Source organism: Hyposmocoma kahamanoa, unplaced genomic scaffold (assembly GCF_003589595.1).
Source record: "Hyposmocoma kahamanoa isolate Upper Pololo Valley unplaced genomic scaffold, ASM358959v1 192, whole genome shotgun sequence".
NCBI classification, from domain to species: domain Eukaryota; kingdom Metazoa; phylum Arthropoda; class Insecta; order Lepidoptera; family Cosmopterigidae; genus Hyposmocoma; species Hyposmocoma kahamanoa.
In genome coordinates this window covers 4,840,582-4,856,806 of record NW_020653719.1, presented here as the reverse complement: position 1 = coordinate 4,856,806, position 16,225 = coordinate 4,840,582, and the positions used below count along the sequence as shown (strand labels likewise).

General features: G+C 36.8%; 1 protein-coding gene across 1 annotated transcript in view; it reads right to left on the bottom strand.

Annotated features, from left to right (window-relative positions):
• The window catches only part of LOC113226661 (dynein beta chain, ciliary-like), an 88,794-nt gene that overhangs the window by 52,255 nt on the left and 20,314 nt on the right, over nucleotides 1-16,225 (bottom strand). Inside the window, exons 17-31 of the mRNA XM_026459382.1 lie at nucleotides 12,468-12,663; nucleotides 11,984-12,074; nucleotides 11,354-11,603; nucleotides 9,748-9,896; nucleotides 9,519-9,639; nucleotides 8,644-8,784; nucleotides 8,349-8,443; nucleotides 6,981-7,151; nucleotides 6,690-6,859; nucleotides 5,749-5,968; nucleotides 4,083-4,247; nucleotides 3,443-3,616; nucleotides 2,638-2,786; nucleotides 2,206-2,329; nucleotides 549-679 (exon numbers count right to left, since the gene is read on the bottom strand). Coding sequence (XP_026315167.1) covers nucleotides 549-679; nucleotides 2,206-2,329; nucleotides 2,638-2,786; nucleotides 3,443-3,616; nucleotides 4,083-4,247; nucleotides 5,749-5,968; nucleotides 6,690-6,859; nucleotides 6,981-7,151; nucleotides 8,349-8,443; nucleotides 8,644-8,784; nucleotides 9,519-9,639; nucleotides 9,748-9,896; nucleotides 11,354-11,603; nucleotides 11,984-12,074; nucleotides 12,468-12,663 — 2,347 coding nt within the window. The remainder of the gene's footprint in view (nucleotides 1-548; nucleotides 680-2,205; nucleotides 2,330-2,637; nucleotides 2,787-3,442; nucleotides 3,617-4,082; nucleotides 4,248-5,748; nucleotides 5,969-6,689; nucleotides 6,860-6,980; nucleotides 7,152-8,348; nucleotides 8,444-8,643; nucleotides 8,785-9,518; nucleotides 9,640-9,747; nucleotides 9,897-11,353; nucleotides 11,604-11,983; nucleotides 12,075-12,467; nucleotides 12,664-16,225) is intronic.

The following is a 16,225-nucleotide window of genomic DNA, read 5'->3' as shown; positions in this document are numbered from 1 at the left end:
CTTCGTCATTTCGTCCAGGTTCTGGTGATGGTGATGGGGTAATCGGCGGTGCCTCGAGCGTAATAATGTGTGTTTTTATGTTTTGTCTCTGTGTTTACTAACAATAGTCATAAGTTTAAAAATGTCTGTATTTTATTAACAAGTGGGCCTTGGATGCCAAATAAATGATTTATTTATTATTATTATTATTATTATAGGATATATACCGACAACAATATTATCGTTATGTTTTGAAAATGTAAAGACGAACAACAGTAAATGTTAATTGAATATTATTTTTGTATGTACGTTGTTTATATTTCTGATTCATTAATATTTTTTTAATGGATTTCTATATTTAAATCGGATTTAGAATACTGTGATATAATATATTTAGTTACAGTTTGTAAGATAGATTAAAGAACATTTATCGTAAGAGAATCAAGAGAGCAAAGAGTGAGGTTGGTCTTATGATGTAATTCATCGTCAAATATACAATTATCTGGTTACGGCAAAACACGTGGCAAAATCTACACCTCCCGCAGACTCTGTCCAGAACACAAACTTACTTGAGAGTTTTTTCCATAGCGGATTCTTTAACGGATTTGTCGACGATGGTCTTAACCTCTTCTTCAAACTTGTGAAGATTGAGAGCTAGTAGATCGGCCAAAGTTGTGTCATCATCGATGCTGAATTTCACCTAATGACATAAATGTATTTCATTACAAAGCACAAAATCTACAACAAAATATTTCACCTACAATAATGTTGTATATTTGTTTTTAAATTATTGTAATTAGCATTTGGGTAACGTTTGCGCTTATTGAGAAACAGTAACGGTAGCTTTTAAATAGTATGAGGTACTAACCTTACTTGTGATGACAACTACGACTGCAAGTCTCCACCAGTGTCACTATATATTACTTCTATTATACTATGAATTGTTACTATATACACTTTTTACAATAAATTATTTACAAGATGAACTCAGACAATATCAACGAATGGTCTTGAAACTTCTGCAGCGGTCCCTTACGCTCAGATTTAAGTTCAAAACCCGCTTCCTTCATTTCTTGAAACGAATAAGATTTGTTCAAATTTCTGAATTTATTTCCCATATCTTGGCATTCGTATGAGCGAAATCTTCGATAGTCACAGAATTGTAGATATTTCTTATAATTCTCCCTTACTGGTGTTTCATAGTCTTCTGTCGTACTAGACATATTACTATGTTCAAAGTCTTCTAATGATTTGAAATCTGCTAAGATTTCTTCTACGGAAACACGGCTTGAATTATGGAGTTTCATTAATGGTGGTTGATGAAGGTGCTTAGTTTCGATGGACATGAGGTGCATATGAACTGCTTTCTATATTAAAAAATAAATAGAGTTTACTATTCACGTCTCAAATAACAAGGACAAAATTGATAGGCCGCAAAAGAAACTTCTGATGAAATAAATGGAAACAGATAATCTGGTTAATTCAGAATGAATGAATGAATCATAATAATTAGTAACGAGTCCCTTTCATAAAACAATCATTCAGGTGTTTTTCCACTGGCGAAGCGAGACGAGACGTGAAATTTGTGTGGGAAAAGTTCAATTCTCTCCTAGCACATTTTCGGTGGAAATGGTTAGGATGGACGAGGATGGGCGAGGTGAGAAGTGAAATATTTGTTGATGTAATGTTAAACCGTATTGCTGCCTATATAGAGTATTATACTCTGCTAATGAAATGCGTGATGTCTAATTAATATGAATCGCGAGATTGTGGGGTTGTACGTACGGATTTAAAATTAAAAAAAAAAAATTTTTTTTTCATCATCTGATTCGTGTTCTGTTACCATATTTAATAATAACAGAACATGTTACTTCAATCATTTTAAGCCGCGTATTTATCGCTAGACGAACTGAACAGCACAGAATCGTCACTATCCTCAACCACAGCGCGAGCTCGCGCGTACTATTAATAGCAATTTTTGGTGGAGATAGGCCGGCAAGACGTCAATTCTCGTCTCGCCTCGTCTAGTCTCACCTCGTCGGCAGAAAACCACATTCTTTCTATTGGGGGCTTGTAATAAGTATTTACAGAAAAATTAAATTATAATTTCTGAACTAATTAAAATTTTAAAATTAAAATTTAAATGTAACAACCTAGTGACAGGGGCTGCATTTTAGCTTCAACCTGTATAACTAAGCGTAAAATAAAGATAAAGTCTTTGAGCACCTTTGTCGCCATCATTAGTTCGAGCCAGTGCCTGTCTTTTATCGCCGGGTTCTGCAAGTCAGTGACTGCGCGCAATGAAGTCATCAAATTCTTTATAACGGCCTCGATCGCTGGGTACAATTCCCTAATAAAGTGGAATCAAGAAAAAAGTACCCTGTATATAGGAAACAATCAGAAACTAGCTAATTAAAAGTCAAAAATAGGCGAAACCGTAGGTATACTTAAAAATATAATCGTTTGGTCTACTTATACAGAGTATGTAGAGAACGTTTGAGGTTTAGGATTATGGACAAATCGGAAGGTCAAGATTGCGTTTTAGTACAGCGACAAATCTTCAAAAATTCTAATGCCGCATTCGAAATGTCCATATATCCATATGTCCACAAATTCATCGTACTTCTGAAACTTCTGATCAAACGGAAAATAACATACCAAGCTCGCATTTCTTTGTCAAGCTGCCTTAGGTCTTTGGTAAACCTCTTGCACTCTTGGTCCATCCCATCTGCGTCGATCTTCTTCCATGGCGACTTCTTCCAGGACTCAATAGTGCCCATAACGAGGTAGTAGTAATCCCACAATTGCTGCATAACAAAAAAAAGATTGTGTTATTTAAATGTGTTTAATGTGATAGTTCACGAACTTTTATTGACAATAGAATACGAAAACAAATAACTCGACGTTCATACTCGAGAATATTCTGTAAACCGAATGATCGTATATTTCTTTAAAAGGTTTTCACCCTCGAAGTTTCACGATGACAATTGGATATTTGATTTAACATTTTTTACAGTTCCACTTATTTCATGAACACAAACATGTCAAAAAGTGAACTCAAAAACCTTTGTCCATTTCTCAACAAATGCCAATAAATATTAACGGACCTATGGGAGAGGGAATCCAGCCCTTTTTAGCCAAGACCTAAACCTTTTTTTTGGAGCTCATTACCTATTAATTTCTATTCCTGTTATGAAGGGCATAGGCGCTGGTGAAATTACAGGCACATGGGACTTGTCAACTTATGTTTCAGGGTGACGGGTGCAGTGGGAATGCCTCTCAGATCTTTGCGATTTAAAGTTCTGAGTGGCACTGGATTTCTATGATGGGCGTGTCGTTTGCCACCAGGCATACGACTTGTTCTCTTTCTCAAGGAGCTCTACTGCTATTAAAATTATTACTCCACTGTTACTACAATAATTAAATACTCGTATAACATCCCTGGTGCACACAAGTGACATACCTTGATAAGTTTGACTTCGCGTCGACACTGTTTAAGGTTCTTCTCGTCCGGAGGTTGGATATCGAACAATGAGCATGATTTTTTCAACTTATCGATGATGTTCTCGAAATCCATCAACTCACGGTTCACTTTATCTATTAATCTATACGGTTCTTTACATGATTCCAAGAACATCTGCAAGGATAATGTGTTTCTTTTATTTGAATATTATAATATAGTCAATGTTAATTAAAATATTTGGTAGCTCGCGTTACTGTCGTAACTAACCTAACCTAACCTAACCTAACAATGACTTAGCCAGGGAATGCAATATCGGAATAGAGGGATTCCGTACCAATTTAGCGAGACTGATCCCACACGTCTGACCGCGCATCACTTATCTAAGTCACTTAAACAATACCTCGTATGTGACCTCATTCTGTACCAACAACCGCGACGAAATAATTCCTGCAAGGCATTTTCAGGTCAATAAATGAATACCCAATCATTTTAGACCTTATACGTCTACATTATTTTTGGGTTTCCCTATAAATGTTCATTTCTATAATTATTGTGCGCTATACTTGAATATGAGGGAGAATGCACTCAATTGTAATTATTTATTAATTTAATATTTGATTATACTAAGGTATGAACTCACTTCTTTCATCTTGAACTGGTCTCGGTACATCTGCAGTCGCAAAGTAATTAAAGATACTCGCTTCGCGATGAGCGCCGCCTGCGCAGCTTGCAGCGGCGCTACATTATTCTTCATTACCGTTGCTAGCTTCACTAGGTTCCTCCATTTTTCAGGTAGAACGTCCAGCTATATGTTAAGGAAGATCCATAGTTAGAGAACATAATAACTGACTAAAATGAATTTAATTAACGAAATAGTAAAAAGTCCTAGTTTCTTACCAAAGTGTGAACGGAATATTTGTGATTCGTATAATCCTAAAATTGATCCCATAGGCAGCAGGAAAAATAGCATCGCATAATAAATTGGATTAAAGTTATATGATTAACGATTATTTATTTCAATTCTATGTCTCTACTGACTTGTGATTGTTAACAATTATTTGACAAAATTAATCAAGCTCGTGTCTTGCTATATACCACCCATAGGAATTCACAACACTCAATAATATGATCAAAATACCAACACGGAACTGACTTAAGCCGGATGAATAAGAGCGAAACAGACGTGCGTTTCATATCAGCGGCTCGAGCGAAACGAGCGTTATCTTTTTCGCTCTTATTAATAGCTAAAACACATGCTATTCTCTGCTCCCCCTTAGTAGTCAATACATAGACTTAAGGACTAGTGACCCTTCCGTACTATTGGTCTACTTTCCCCATCGGTCCACTTTCACTTTTGATCTACATACTTTCCCGATCGGTCCACTTGTTTTTCCCGATTCGACTATTTCCCATTTCGTCTACTTTCCTGTTTGGTCTAGTATTCCGGTTGGTTTACTACCTCGTTTGCTCTACTTTACCGTTTGGTTTACTTTTCCATTTGGTCTACCTTCCCATTTGGTCTACTTTCCTGATAGGTGTACTTTAATGTTGCGTTTACTCAAATAATGTCAGTACAGAGTACCTACTAAAAAAACCGACCTCAAAAGTTTGTGGAATTATTTATTTATTTGCCAAGTTTTATTGAAATCGGTTACCGGAAAGTGCGTGAAGCCGGATTCACCCTCCATTATAGTTTGCCACCCTTGGAGGTGGAATATTTTCTTTAAATTTAAATGGGACCACTACTGACTCTTTCCAACAAAAAAAAAACCATCAAAATCGGTTTACAAAAAACTGGAGTGATCGCGCAACATACATACAAAAAATACAGTCGAATTGAGAACTTCCTCCTTTTTTTGAAGTCTGTTAGAAACTATCTACTTGATTGTGTTTTTTCAAATCATGGTTAACGTAAAGCGGCCATCATTATCAAAAATATAAAAATGTAACTCCTTTACAAAATACCTTTGAAAATTAGCAATTTAAAAAAAAAATTAATTTATTAATTTACGTGCTTAAAAGGAGGACCATTTCGACAAGCGGACCGATCAAGAAAGTAGACCGATCTGGAAAGTAGACGAAATGAGAAATGGACGAATCGGGAAAACAAATGGACCGATCGGGAAAGTAGACGAATAGTGAAAGTGGACCGATCGGTAAAGTAGACGAAATGGGAAATAGAGGAATCGGGAAAGTGGACCATTTGGACAAGTGGCCGTATACCGCTTGTACCGAAGGGATCTGATTAGGTTGTCGTTTTTACATTAAAATTTGGCAAGTTGTACTACAGTTTATAAACGTTGCACCTGTTCATAAGTCTCCTCAGGAAAATCAACTCCATATTCCTTGAGCACATCAATAATTTCTCGCAAAGGTTCGAACATAGTTTCAGTCTGTGCGTCCATCTTAGCACGAACTTCGTTTAGTACGCCCATAACTTTCAACAAACCTTCGTAGTCGTCATCTCCTAGCTCTATAGAAAGCTCTTTCGTCGCATATGCGATGAATTGTTCTAGATCGTCTAAGCTGAAAATTTTACCACTGTTAAAAATACTGTAGAGCTAGCACGACACGGCGCGACTTGCGCGAAAGCGATATAAAGTGCGAGAGCGACATAAAACGCGAGTGCAACATAAAACGCGAGAACGACAAAGAGCGAGAGTTACACAAAGCGCGAGAGCGACATAGCGCGAGAGCAATATAAGGCGCGAGATACTCTATTCTCGCAGAAAGTATCTCGCATTATGTCACTCTCGCGCAAGTCGCGCCCTGTTGTGCTAGCCCTACTGGTAGCGAAGGTGCGTACGGAGAAAATTTAAGAATGAAGACACGACAAGACCTCATTTTTTATTCGTCCTTTCTTTGCGTCCGAGAAAAAAGTACTATACGTTAATTTAGGATAAAGCAATTCTTAATACCAATTTGGATAATTTTCAGCTTAATTTTCCCTAGCTAATTTTGGTGGCAATTTTTATTATTTAAGCATTCGAGTACATTATCGTGAAATATTAAATAATATTTCAGGATACTACACTCGAATATCAAGTACTTCGTGATAATATTCTGGAATATTTAATAATAAAAATTGCCACCAAAATTAGGTAGAGAAAACCTGAAAATTACTCAGTTGCATCCTTCGACCGTTTTGAAACAACTAAGTAACATAGTCATTCACACATATTAAATGATATAACGTTGGATTACAGATTTTTAAAGCATTTCGATTGTGATTGCCAATAACACATACCTCTTTTGTACATAGTCTTTCAAATTTTGCTTAAACAAGTTGCTCCACTTGCAGATGATATTCATGATGGCTTGGTTGAGTCGTTTCAAGTCTAACTTGAGCCAGCCATTGACGAGATAATCTGGCGGTAAGGCTGCCACTTCATCGTATAATGCATTGTACTTGTCGATCTATGATAAATTAAAAAATACATTGAACAAGTGATATTATTAGATATGCCTCCGTTTAAGGTTACATTATGTCTGTCAGTGTCGAACTTGCATATTAAAATCATTCAGGCATAAAGTTTACCTCTTTTTGATACTCTTCTAGTGTAGGCTTTGCCTCCGGTGGCTCTTGACCTTCATTTTCGAACTTATACTTGTCAATTTCTTCCGGAGAAATTACTCGACCGTACTTAAGGAAACCATTGAGTACCTCTTGGCGGTCTTCGGTCCATAACGATGCATATTTCTTGTATTTCTGTACACAGATGCAATAGTTGTAATCCATGTATTTATTATTTTGTAAATTGGTTAAGCCATTTCGTTTGGGTTTTGATTCAATTAAATCTTAGTAGCAGTAGAGCTCCTTGTGCAAGGGTTCGTCCAGGTAAGTACTGACACCTTATGTATTTCTGCAGCCAAGCAGGAACGCAGTAATGCTCATAGCATTACGGCGTTCCTTGAAGGGTAATGATGCTGGAGAAATTACAGGCATATGGGACTCGTCAACTTATGTCTCTGGGTGACGGGCAAAATGGGAATGCCTCTCAGATCATTGCGATTTAAAGCTCTGAGTGGCGCTCTGAGTGCAAGTGCTATGGACAGGCGTGTCGTTTACAACAGGTGCACGAGTTTAAAAAAATCTTTGTATTTTTAGGGTACCTATTGGTATGTTAGTTTGGACAGGGCTCCATCACTCACTCAAGGTTACTCGATAAGTGCGTATCGCTGAGTGTACCGAGGTCGGCACAAACACGAGCCTCTCACACTCTGAGCCCGTGCTTAGGTTTCTTTTTTCTACCGTAGTGAGCGCTTAGTATCATTAGTCAGATTAAGTGGGCTATTATAGCGTAGTATTTTCGATTTTGCATGAGAGTGATGTCTTATTTACGTAGTAACTATTAAGTAATCTGTAGTTTGGAATGCAAGATGGCATACAGCATATTGACTTCTATTGGATTGATGGATTTTGTTCAATTTTATTAAATTATTTTAATGCAAGACTAATGCATTCCTATATTTTAGGACTTTTAAAGTTTTAAAAATTTATACAAACGGATTTTTCATAATCTATTTCACCGACTCACCCCGGAAACGCTGTTGGATAAAGATATCGTATCCGAATCAGAATCGAATGTTTAACTCAAATGCTCTGAATAGCTCGGAAAGCGCCGTTCGATTCGAGAACGATATCCAATCGAACGATTTGGTTAAAATATCGAAGAGTTCTGAATCGGGGTGCTGATATATAGGCTATCATTGCTTATTTAGTACCTAATGGATTTATGGATTGATATAATTTGCCAGAATTATGTCCACAACAAATCCACCATCTCTACAACAATTAAGTGGATAGAACGACCTACATAGAATGTAGATAATTCAAATGGAGTTTTTATATATGAAATGAGTATTTTATCTTAGATATCTAAAAAACTATTTAACTGTAAATTACCGTAGCATAAGTCAGAACGTCCGCTATGCTGTTTTCAGTCCTCTTCAAAATATCGTGATAGAGATCGATCAACTTGTCTTCCTCCGCTATGTCATCTAAGAGAATAAACTCCAAGTTACTATAATGAATTATGTGTCATAGTTTTTTATTAAAAATGCACTTATAAATTATTTCGACCGAGTACAGTTACAGTTAGGCAAATTAATATGATTAGATAACATTGTTGTTTTCTATAAGTATTACAATTGAATGTAGTCCAACAGATATTCAGAGTAATTAATCTTATTAAATATACCTTCGTAAGACGCGATTGTAATGATAGGATCGATCCTCGGAAAGAGTGTGGCCTGCAGGAACATGTCTTTCATCATCTCTTTCAATGTGTCGTACACGCCGTCCTCGTCGTCCAAGTCCAGCGAAGGAGTAAAGCAAATATCTAGCAAAATAACAGAAAAATCAGATAAATAACACTTTTGTCCACGTTCAATGGGATCTGCCGCATTATCAGAGAATGTAGATAAAGGGCGGCGACAGCTTAGTTGCAACGACGTTAGCCTCCTTTTAGTAGCAGTACAGCTCCTTGTGAAAGAGTTGGTCCAGGGAAGTACTGCCACCTTACCTGTTTCTGCCACCAAGCAGTAATGTGAACATTACTGCATTACGTTTTTAAAAGGTAGGGAAGGGTGCTGGTGAAATTATAGGTAGGTACATGGGCCTTGTCAACTTATGTTTCAGGGCGACGGGCGCAGTGGCAATGCTCTTCAGATCTTTGTAATTTAAAGCTGTTAGTGGTACTGACTGCTACTAATATCGACAGGCGTGTCGCTTACAACTAGACGCACGACTTGTTCTTCCCGTCATTTGATATCGTAAAATAAGAAGGTCCTGCGTTTGAATCCACCAACAGAACTGTACCACTCAGTTTTTTCAAAAGTCGAAATTTTTTATGAAACCTGTATGCAAAAAAGGTAGACATAACCCTTCGAAGATATATCCTAGTCAACCAACCGGTATTGGGCATCTCAAAACGAAACTCTCCTTAAAGGACCCGTGCCCGGCTGTGGGACATATATGTGTCAATGGTCAAGCACCACAATTGAGCGGAAGCGAGCGAAAATGCTTCCAAAACTTAATTAACTTTATTTTTATATTAGTATTAGGTTACTTTACCTGGATCCTTAAGTTCACCAATTACATCGACAAATGCAACATTCGGGCCGGACTCCAAATTAGTCTGTGTCTCAAACAAGTTTAAGCTCGATCCTATAGCTTTCATCACGTGCTTCGATACCTGTTAATAAGTAAAATCTTTTATTTTCAATGCCATATATTATTAATGCCACATTTGTAAACTAAGACAAAATATGAAAGGTCTGCGACTGTGGGCATCAGTGCTTACTAATGAGTCGACGTATTTAACATAAGCTGGCCAGCGTTCTGCACGGAACGCCTCTTCCTCCATTTCTCTACGTTCTTCTTCTATGTCAGCTAGCTCTTCGGGATCTTCGATCACCTCTTCTGCTTCATCGGGAGACTCCACCTCTTCACCTATACAGTCATATTATACAATGTGTTGATTTAAATTCTCGCCATATTTACAGAAGTTATTCCATATCCGAAACTGAACCCAAATCACTAAAAACATTAATCTCAAATAAAATTCCAAAATTCTTATTTTTTATTTAATTGTTGTAAACGTCGATTCGCGATCACCTGATTCAATCAGACAGAGGACCGAGAAAAGAGAAGCCAGTGTTATTATCTTTTTCTGAAACGCAAGCCGATGTGCCCTCGCTCATACACTGGGATGCGCCTACCCCAGTATTCCCAATGTATGAGCGAACGCACTGCAATATGATCACCCCAAATGGTCCCAATCAATAATTGATCAATTCTATTTCTATCTAGTATATTTTTGTGTTTTTACGTGAGATTTTTCTGTTCACAAGAACTGTATTACCATCAAGTGCTTCTTCTTCTGTAGATGACTACAGGCGCACTTGGCGTCCATAATGACTAACTAACATAAGAATAACTAACATTTTTAGTTTTCATTAGTCGGAGAAGATTACGAGTGTCGAACAATTACGCGCAAAAACTGTCTCCGCTTTCAAACTTGTGAAGTCAACTAACAATTTTTTTTAGTCGACGTATTATTTATATTATTAATTTCTTAAATATAGCGAGAATGCAAATCAACACACTGTATAAGTTAATGAAATAAGTATATAGTTGCTTTGGAGCCTAAAATGGTAATGCTAGAACTTATGGCATCATAAAGCTTCGTCTTGTAGTTGAAATTTCGTAAAATAGCAATAGTCTAAGTGCATTTGTTACATTATTGCGTGTTACTGTTAAAATTTTTGTTTATTGTTAATATTTTGTAATAGATAATTAAAATTGTAGAAAATGAAAACCTCCCCCTTTTCCAATTCATTCCAATTGAAGGTACAGCACACCTGCATTCACACTAAAACAATGACCATTCATGACATTTCTTTGTTTACATTTTGAACATCTAGTTATGATTCATACTATAGTCGGGATTTTCTAAACACGTAATGCCGAAAATAAAAAATAACTAAACAAATTGTTATTGATATGTGATATCGAACCAGCGTCTGTCGCCTCAATGTGTCACGCTGATTCGAGTTAAGTCGTGTCGAATGAATGTTTTTTGTATTTGTTTGATCTTTATATCAATAATCAATACTAATAACAAAGTACTGGAGAATTTTAAAAGAAATAGCGAATATCACGGTAGTACAAACATCATGATATTGATTAAAAAAATATAATAAAAACAATAACTAAACAAATTATTGCACACGGAATGAAGTTTTTTCAACCTTGGTGTAAGCTGACGCAAATCCATACAGGGCCAGCATAGTGAACTAGGGCCTAAACCCAGTCCTAGTTGTGCCCAGTGGTGGGACGTATAATATCTGAGATAATAGCAAAAACTAAACATTATGACTCTTCTTATGGCAACAATAATTATATACCTGCATCCCGACGCGCTTGCCGCTCCGCCTTTTCAGCTTCCTTCGCCTCTCGTTTCAAGCGTCTAGCATCTCTCCGTTCTTGTTTAATCCTTTCTATTTCAGCCTTTTCAGCTGCTCTTTCTTCCTTTTCCAACCTCTTCGCCTCTCTCGCTTCGGCCTTCTGTTGCAGTAGCAAAGCGCGTGCTGCTTTCTCATCGTCGTCCATTGTGCTCTCATCTACTTCTTCTTCCTCCTCTTCTACATCTTCTTCCTAAAGGGTACCGACTTGGGTAAGATATTTTTATTATGATATTCAAGGCGAAAAACTTTTACCCCGTAATATGAAGTACAAAATACAATTACAACATCAAATGTTAACACGTCGTAGATATTCATTACAGCCGAAACACCCCACTGCTGAACATAGGCCTCCCAAAGGACGCCACAACGACCGGTCTTGTGCTGCTTGCATCCAGCGGATTCCTGCAACCTTCGCCAGGACATTGGACAACCTTGTGGGTGGTCTGCCCACGCTGCGTCTTTCAATACGCGGTCGCCACTCGAGATCTCATAGCCCCCATCGACTATCGTCTGCGAGCAATGTGCCCCACTCAGTAACACTTGTAGCACATGTCATATATAAATTAGTACCTCGTCTTCGTCTATTATGTTGAAGAAGAGTTTATAGTTGTCTCGCAAAATATTCACAAATTCTTCTTGGCTGTCAAGTATCTTGTCACGCCTGAAATAAGATTATGAAATAGTATAGCTGTAACACGTCTCATTCCATATACCGAAGTAGGTCTTCAGTATATGGAATGAGATAGAGATATATATAGAGAGAGCATTATATAAAAAAAAATATGTTGTATAATTTATTTTATTGTTGTATATTATTTTATTTGTTACGTAATTACGTCACCACATTATAAACGCACACAGTAGGTATATTAATTTTTTTTTTGCTATATTTAAGTAGGTACTTTTACGATCTATAATATACACACAACAGCAACAGAACGTACGAAGAACACATACACAAATATTTAAGCAGTTTATTTTATTTTGAGGGAGCGCCCTTATACATACACTCAAATTACAAAAGAGCTATCGTACCGTGAAAGCTATACCAGACCTGGTGACGAAGCGCGACATACGTCCATTAATGTCCAGCAATTCGAGTTTGTCCGGATTTGTTCTGCGATTATGGAGTGGAATGTTTCCCCATGCGTCAATGTGAGCTAAGCCTCGTTTTACATTATTCTGGGCTTGAAGTACCCGCTCTTGTAGCGTGTTAATCGCTGCATATACTTCGTCCAGCCAGTTCGCAACTAAAGGCCAGCATAGATTAGTTAAGTACAGTCTGTCGAAAACTTACGGATCATAATAATTACAATTCTTTTATAAAAAAAACGGTTTCAAAAATTAGTGGAAGTGAAACAGAGGTGAAATATTTTCCTCAAATTTGAATGGGATCACTATTGAGGTACCCCCATTCTAACAACAAAAGAATCATCGAAATCAGTTCACAAATGTCAGCGTAATCGCGTAACATACACACAAAAAATGCAGTCAAATTGAAAACCTTTCTTAAAGTCGGTTAAAAAAAATTTACACTCTATAGACAACGATGCACACTATTGTGACTCAATTGTCATTGCAACAGATTTTAACAATTAAAATGCTCAATTAATGTTCAATTAAAATTCATTTCAAATTATAAAAATTGGTAAAAACAGTAGATACAATGTCGTTGAAAAGATATAAGGTTATTTGGAAACCTTATACCTTTTCACGTGAACTTTCCAATTGGTTAGTTTGCAATAAATAGCATTTCTATGAATTTATTCACAGAACTGAGAATCGTTTCAGCACTGACTTTTCCTTTAAAATATTAAAAATACAGACTTAGCTTCTTAGCTATTTTAATATTGTTTATAATAATCAACGCCCGAACAAGAGCAAAACTTCACAAAAATGCTGCTGAAAAAATAGCTGCCTGCCATCTGTTGTTAAATCGCGGGTTTACTTGGTAACATCTATTGATAACATATCCATAACTGCTTCCGTGGCCGAACGGTTACCATGCCGGACTGCCACGCAGAGGTCCTAGGTTCGATTCCCGGGCCGGGAGAAATATTTGTATGGCCTACATTTATTTCTCTCGTGAGTTTGGGTGTAATTTGTGTTTGTGTCTATGTATGTGTCCATGGCACCCGCGACACAGGGTTTCCCTAGTGCGGGGCTATGATGAGTGTGTGCGTTATTATTATTATTATTATTGTGTTTATTTTAAACTCTCGCCTCTCCCAAGGCCTAAAAGACTAATTTTGAATTTTATTATTATTATTATTATGTTTATTTTAAACTCTCGCCTCTTCTAAGGCCTAAAAGACTAATTTTGAATTTTTAAATGGGAGAGGCGGTATTTCCCGGCTATGGCACAGTCGGCCGGGGTCAGGGACTCAGGTCCAAGAATCGGCGAACAATACGTGCCGTATCGAGCAGGACCGCCTTCTGCACTTGTGCTGGAAGCGACACGCCACAGAAATCCAACCGCCTCAAGCTGTTAGAAAGGCTGACTGGAATTAACCCATTTGCGGACAAAACAATTGGGATTATTTCAGTGGAGGCCACATCCCATTAATTATATTATATTAGCAAAAATTCAAGGCTATTATTATTATTATTATTATTATTGATCGTGGTTAAGAATACAAAATAAGCGTCCGAATAGGCGGAGTTACGAGTGCGAAATTTCTTTGTATGAGATTGGGTATCTATCTATACTAGTATAATATTATATTATCTGTGGTCTTAGACAAGCGTCACAGTACATTAAAGAAAACGTAATTTATGTTTTTTTTATGATATCAACAGTGGCAGATTTGCCCTAAGGCCCAGTAAGCCCGGGCCTAGGGTGGCTAGATTTTAGGGGCGGCCAATCGTGACAAAAAATTCACTGATGATAACAAAAAATAAGTACCTTTACTTCACGAACAATGTTATGTTAGAAATTCTGATTTAACAATGCGAATTAGAAAAGCGAGCTGTGATACCGTCTTCTCCATCATTAAACACTTAAATGTAAATAAAAGTCGAGGATTTGACAATATACAAATAGCACACTTAAAACATGTAATTTCTGACATTACCCCTTTGATTACACACTTAATTAACAGTTGTTTTACTACGTCATTGTGTCCCGACGATTTAAAGATCGGCATGATAAGGCCCATATACAAAAAAGGTTCCCATAAGGATTTAAATAATTACAGGCCTATCACGATACTACCTTCCATTGATAAGATAATTGAGAGGTACATTGGAAACGAAATAACTAACTACTTGAGTACTCACAACATAATTAACAACAAACAATATGGTTTCCAAAGACACCGAAGTACATCGCAGCTATTATCTCGATTTACTAATGAGGTCAACGAATACTTAAATGACCGGCAGCATGTGCTTATTGTTTTTATTGATTTTAGCAAGGCATTTGACACTTTAAATTACAATATACTATATTCTAAACTAGAACAAAATGGAATACAGGGTCCATTACTTAAATGGTTTCAGAACTATCATAGTAACAGACATACTTGCGTAAGCATAGCAGGAGCGGTAAGCGAGAGAACTGTAACTGAGGAGGGCACAGCGCAAGGTTCAATTTTAGGACCAATTGAGTATTTGATTTATGTGAATGATATGTGTAACATTTTTACAGGCGGGTCAGTATATCAATTTGCGGACGATACTTGCATAATTTCCTCACACAAAGAGATTAACGAGGCTCAAAAAATACTCCAATACAACTATGATCAAATTTGCAAGTGGGCTCATGACGTAGGGCTCGTTATTAATTCAGACAAAACTAAAGTTTTGCATGTACATTCTCCGTACATAAAATCATCATCAACGCCTACCATCGTGTCACACAGTCACCAATGTTTACATAACTTAACAAGCAACGTGTGCTCTTGTCGCACCTTGCAGTTGGTCGATCGACATACTTATCTAGGACTTATTATAGATAAACAATTTAGCTGGAGACCTCACATAGATCACGTTTGTAACAAATTAAGAGCTATTGCGACTAAACTATATATTTTAAAATGCAAGCTCCCGTATAAGTCACTGAGAATGATTTATATGTCTCTTGCCGACTCCATAATAAACTATGGCTTATGTAGCTACGGGCGCACTTATCCTACCTTCTTGGATAATATCTATAAACTGCAGTTATCCTTGTTAAAATTAATTGTTCCTTTCAACGTAAAATTAAAATTTAAGGATAACTATGAAAAATTATTTGGTTATTGTAAGGTTATAAATGTATTTGACAAAGCAAAAATGCTATGCGTATGCCAAGATTACGATAATTGCAAGCACAATCTGCGAAAGCGAATGCGCGCTGAACAGTTGCGCTCGCTTTCATATATGCCGACATTTTCGTTGCCGGGTTACAATAACGTTTATGGAATGCGCAGGTCGGACTACATGCTGCCAAAAACTTTAAACGATCTTCCAGGCACAGTACTAGATGCAATCGAGGGTGATGTCAGGAAATGCAAAGCTATTTTAAAGAAGTACTATCTTGGGTCGTAATGTAATTTTTCATTTCATTTGTATTTAGCTCTCTTAATTGTAATATATTATCTGTATTTTAGTAAGTAGTAAGCTAATTTAAGTACCGAGCTTGTTGGCTCATCGCTAGGTGGTTAAACCATTAAGTTTTTACCTAGCGTTAATGTAATAAAATAGTTAATGTTTTTGAAATTGAATAAATTAAAAAAAAAAAAAAAACCTAAATATTCTAAAAAATTCACGCACATTATGGCGGGCCGCACTGCACCGCGTCGTATAACAATAATCTTCCTAAATATGAAT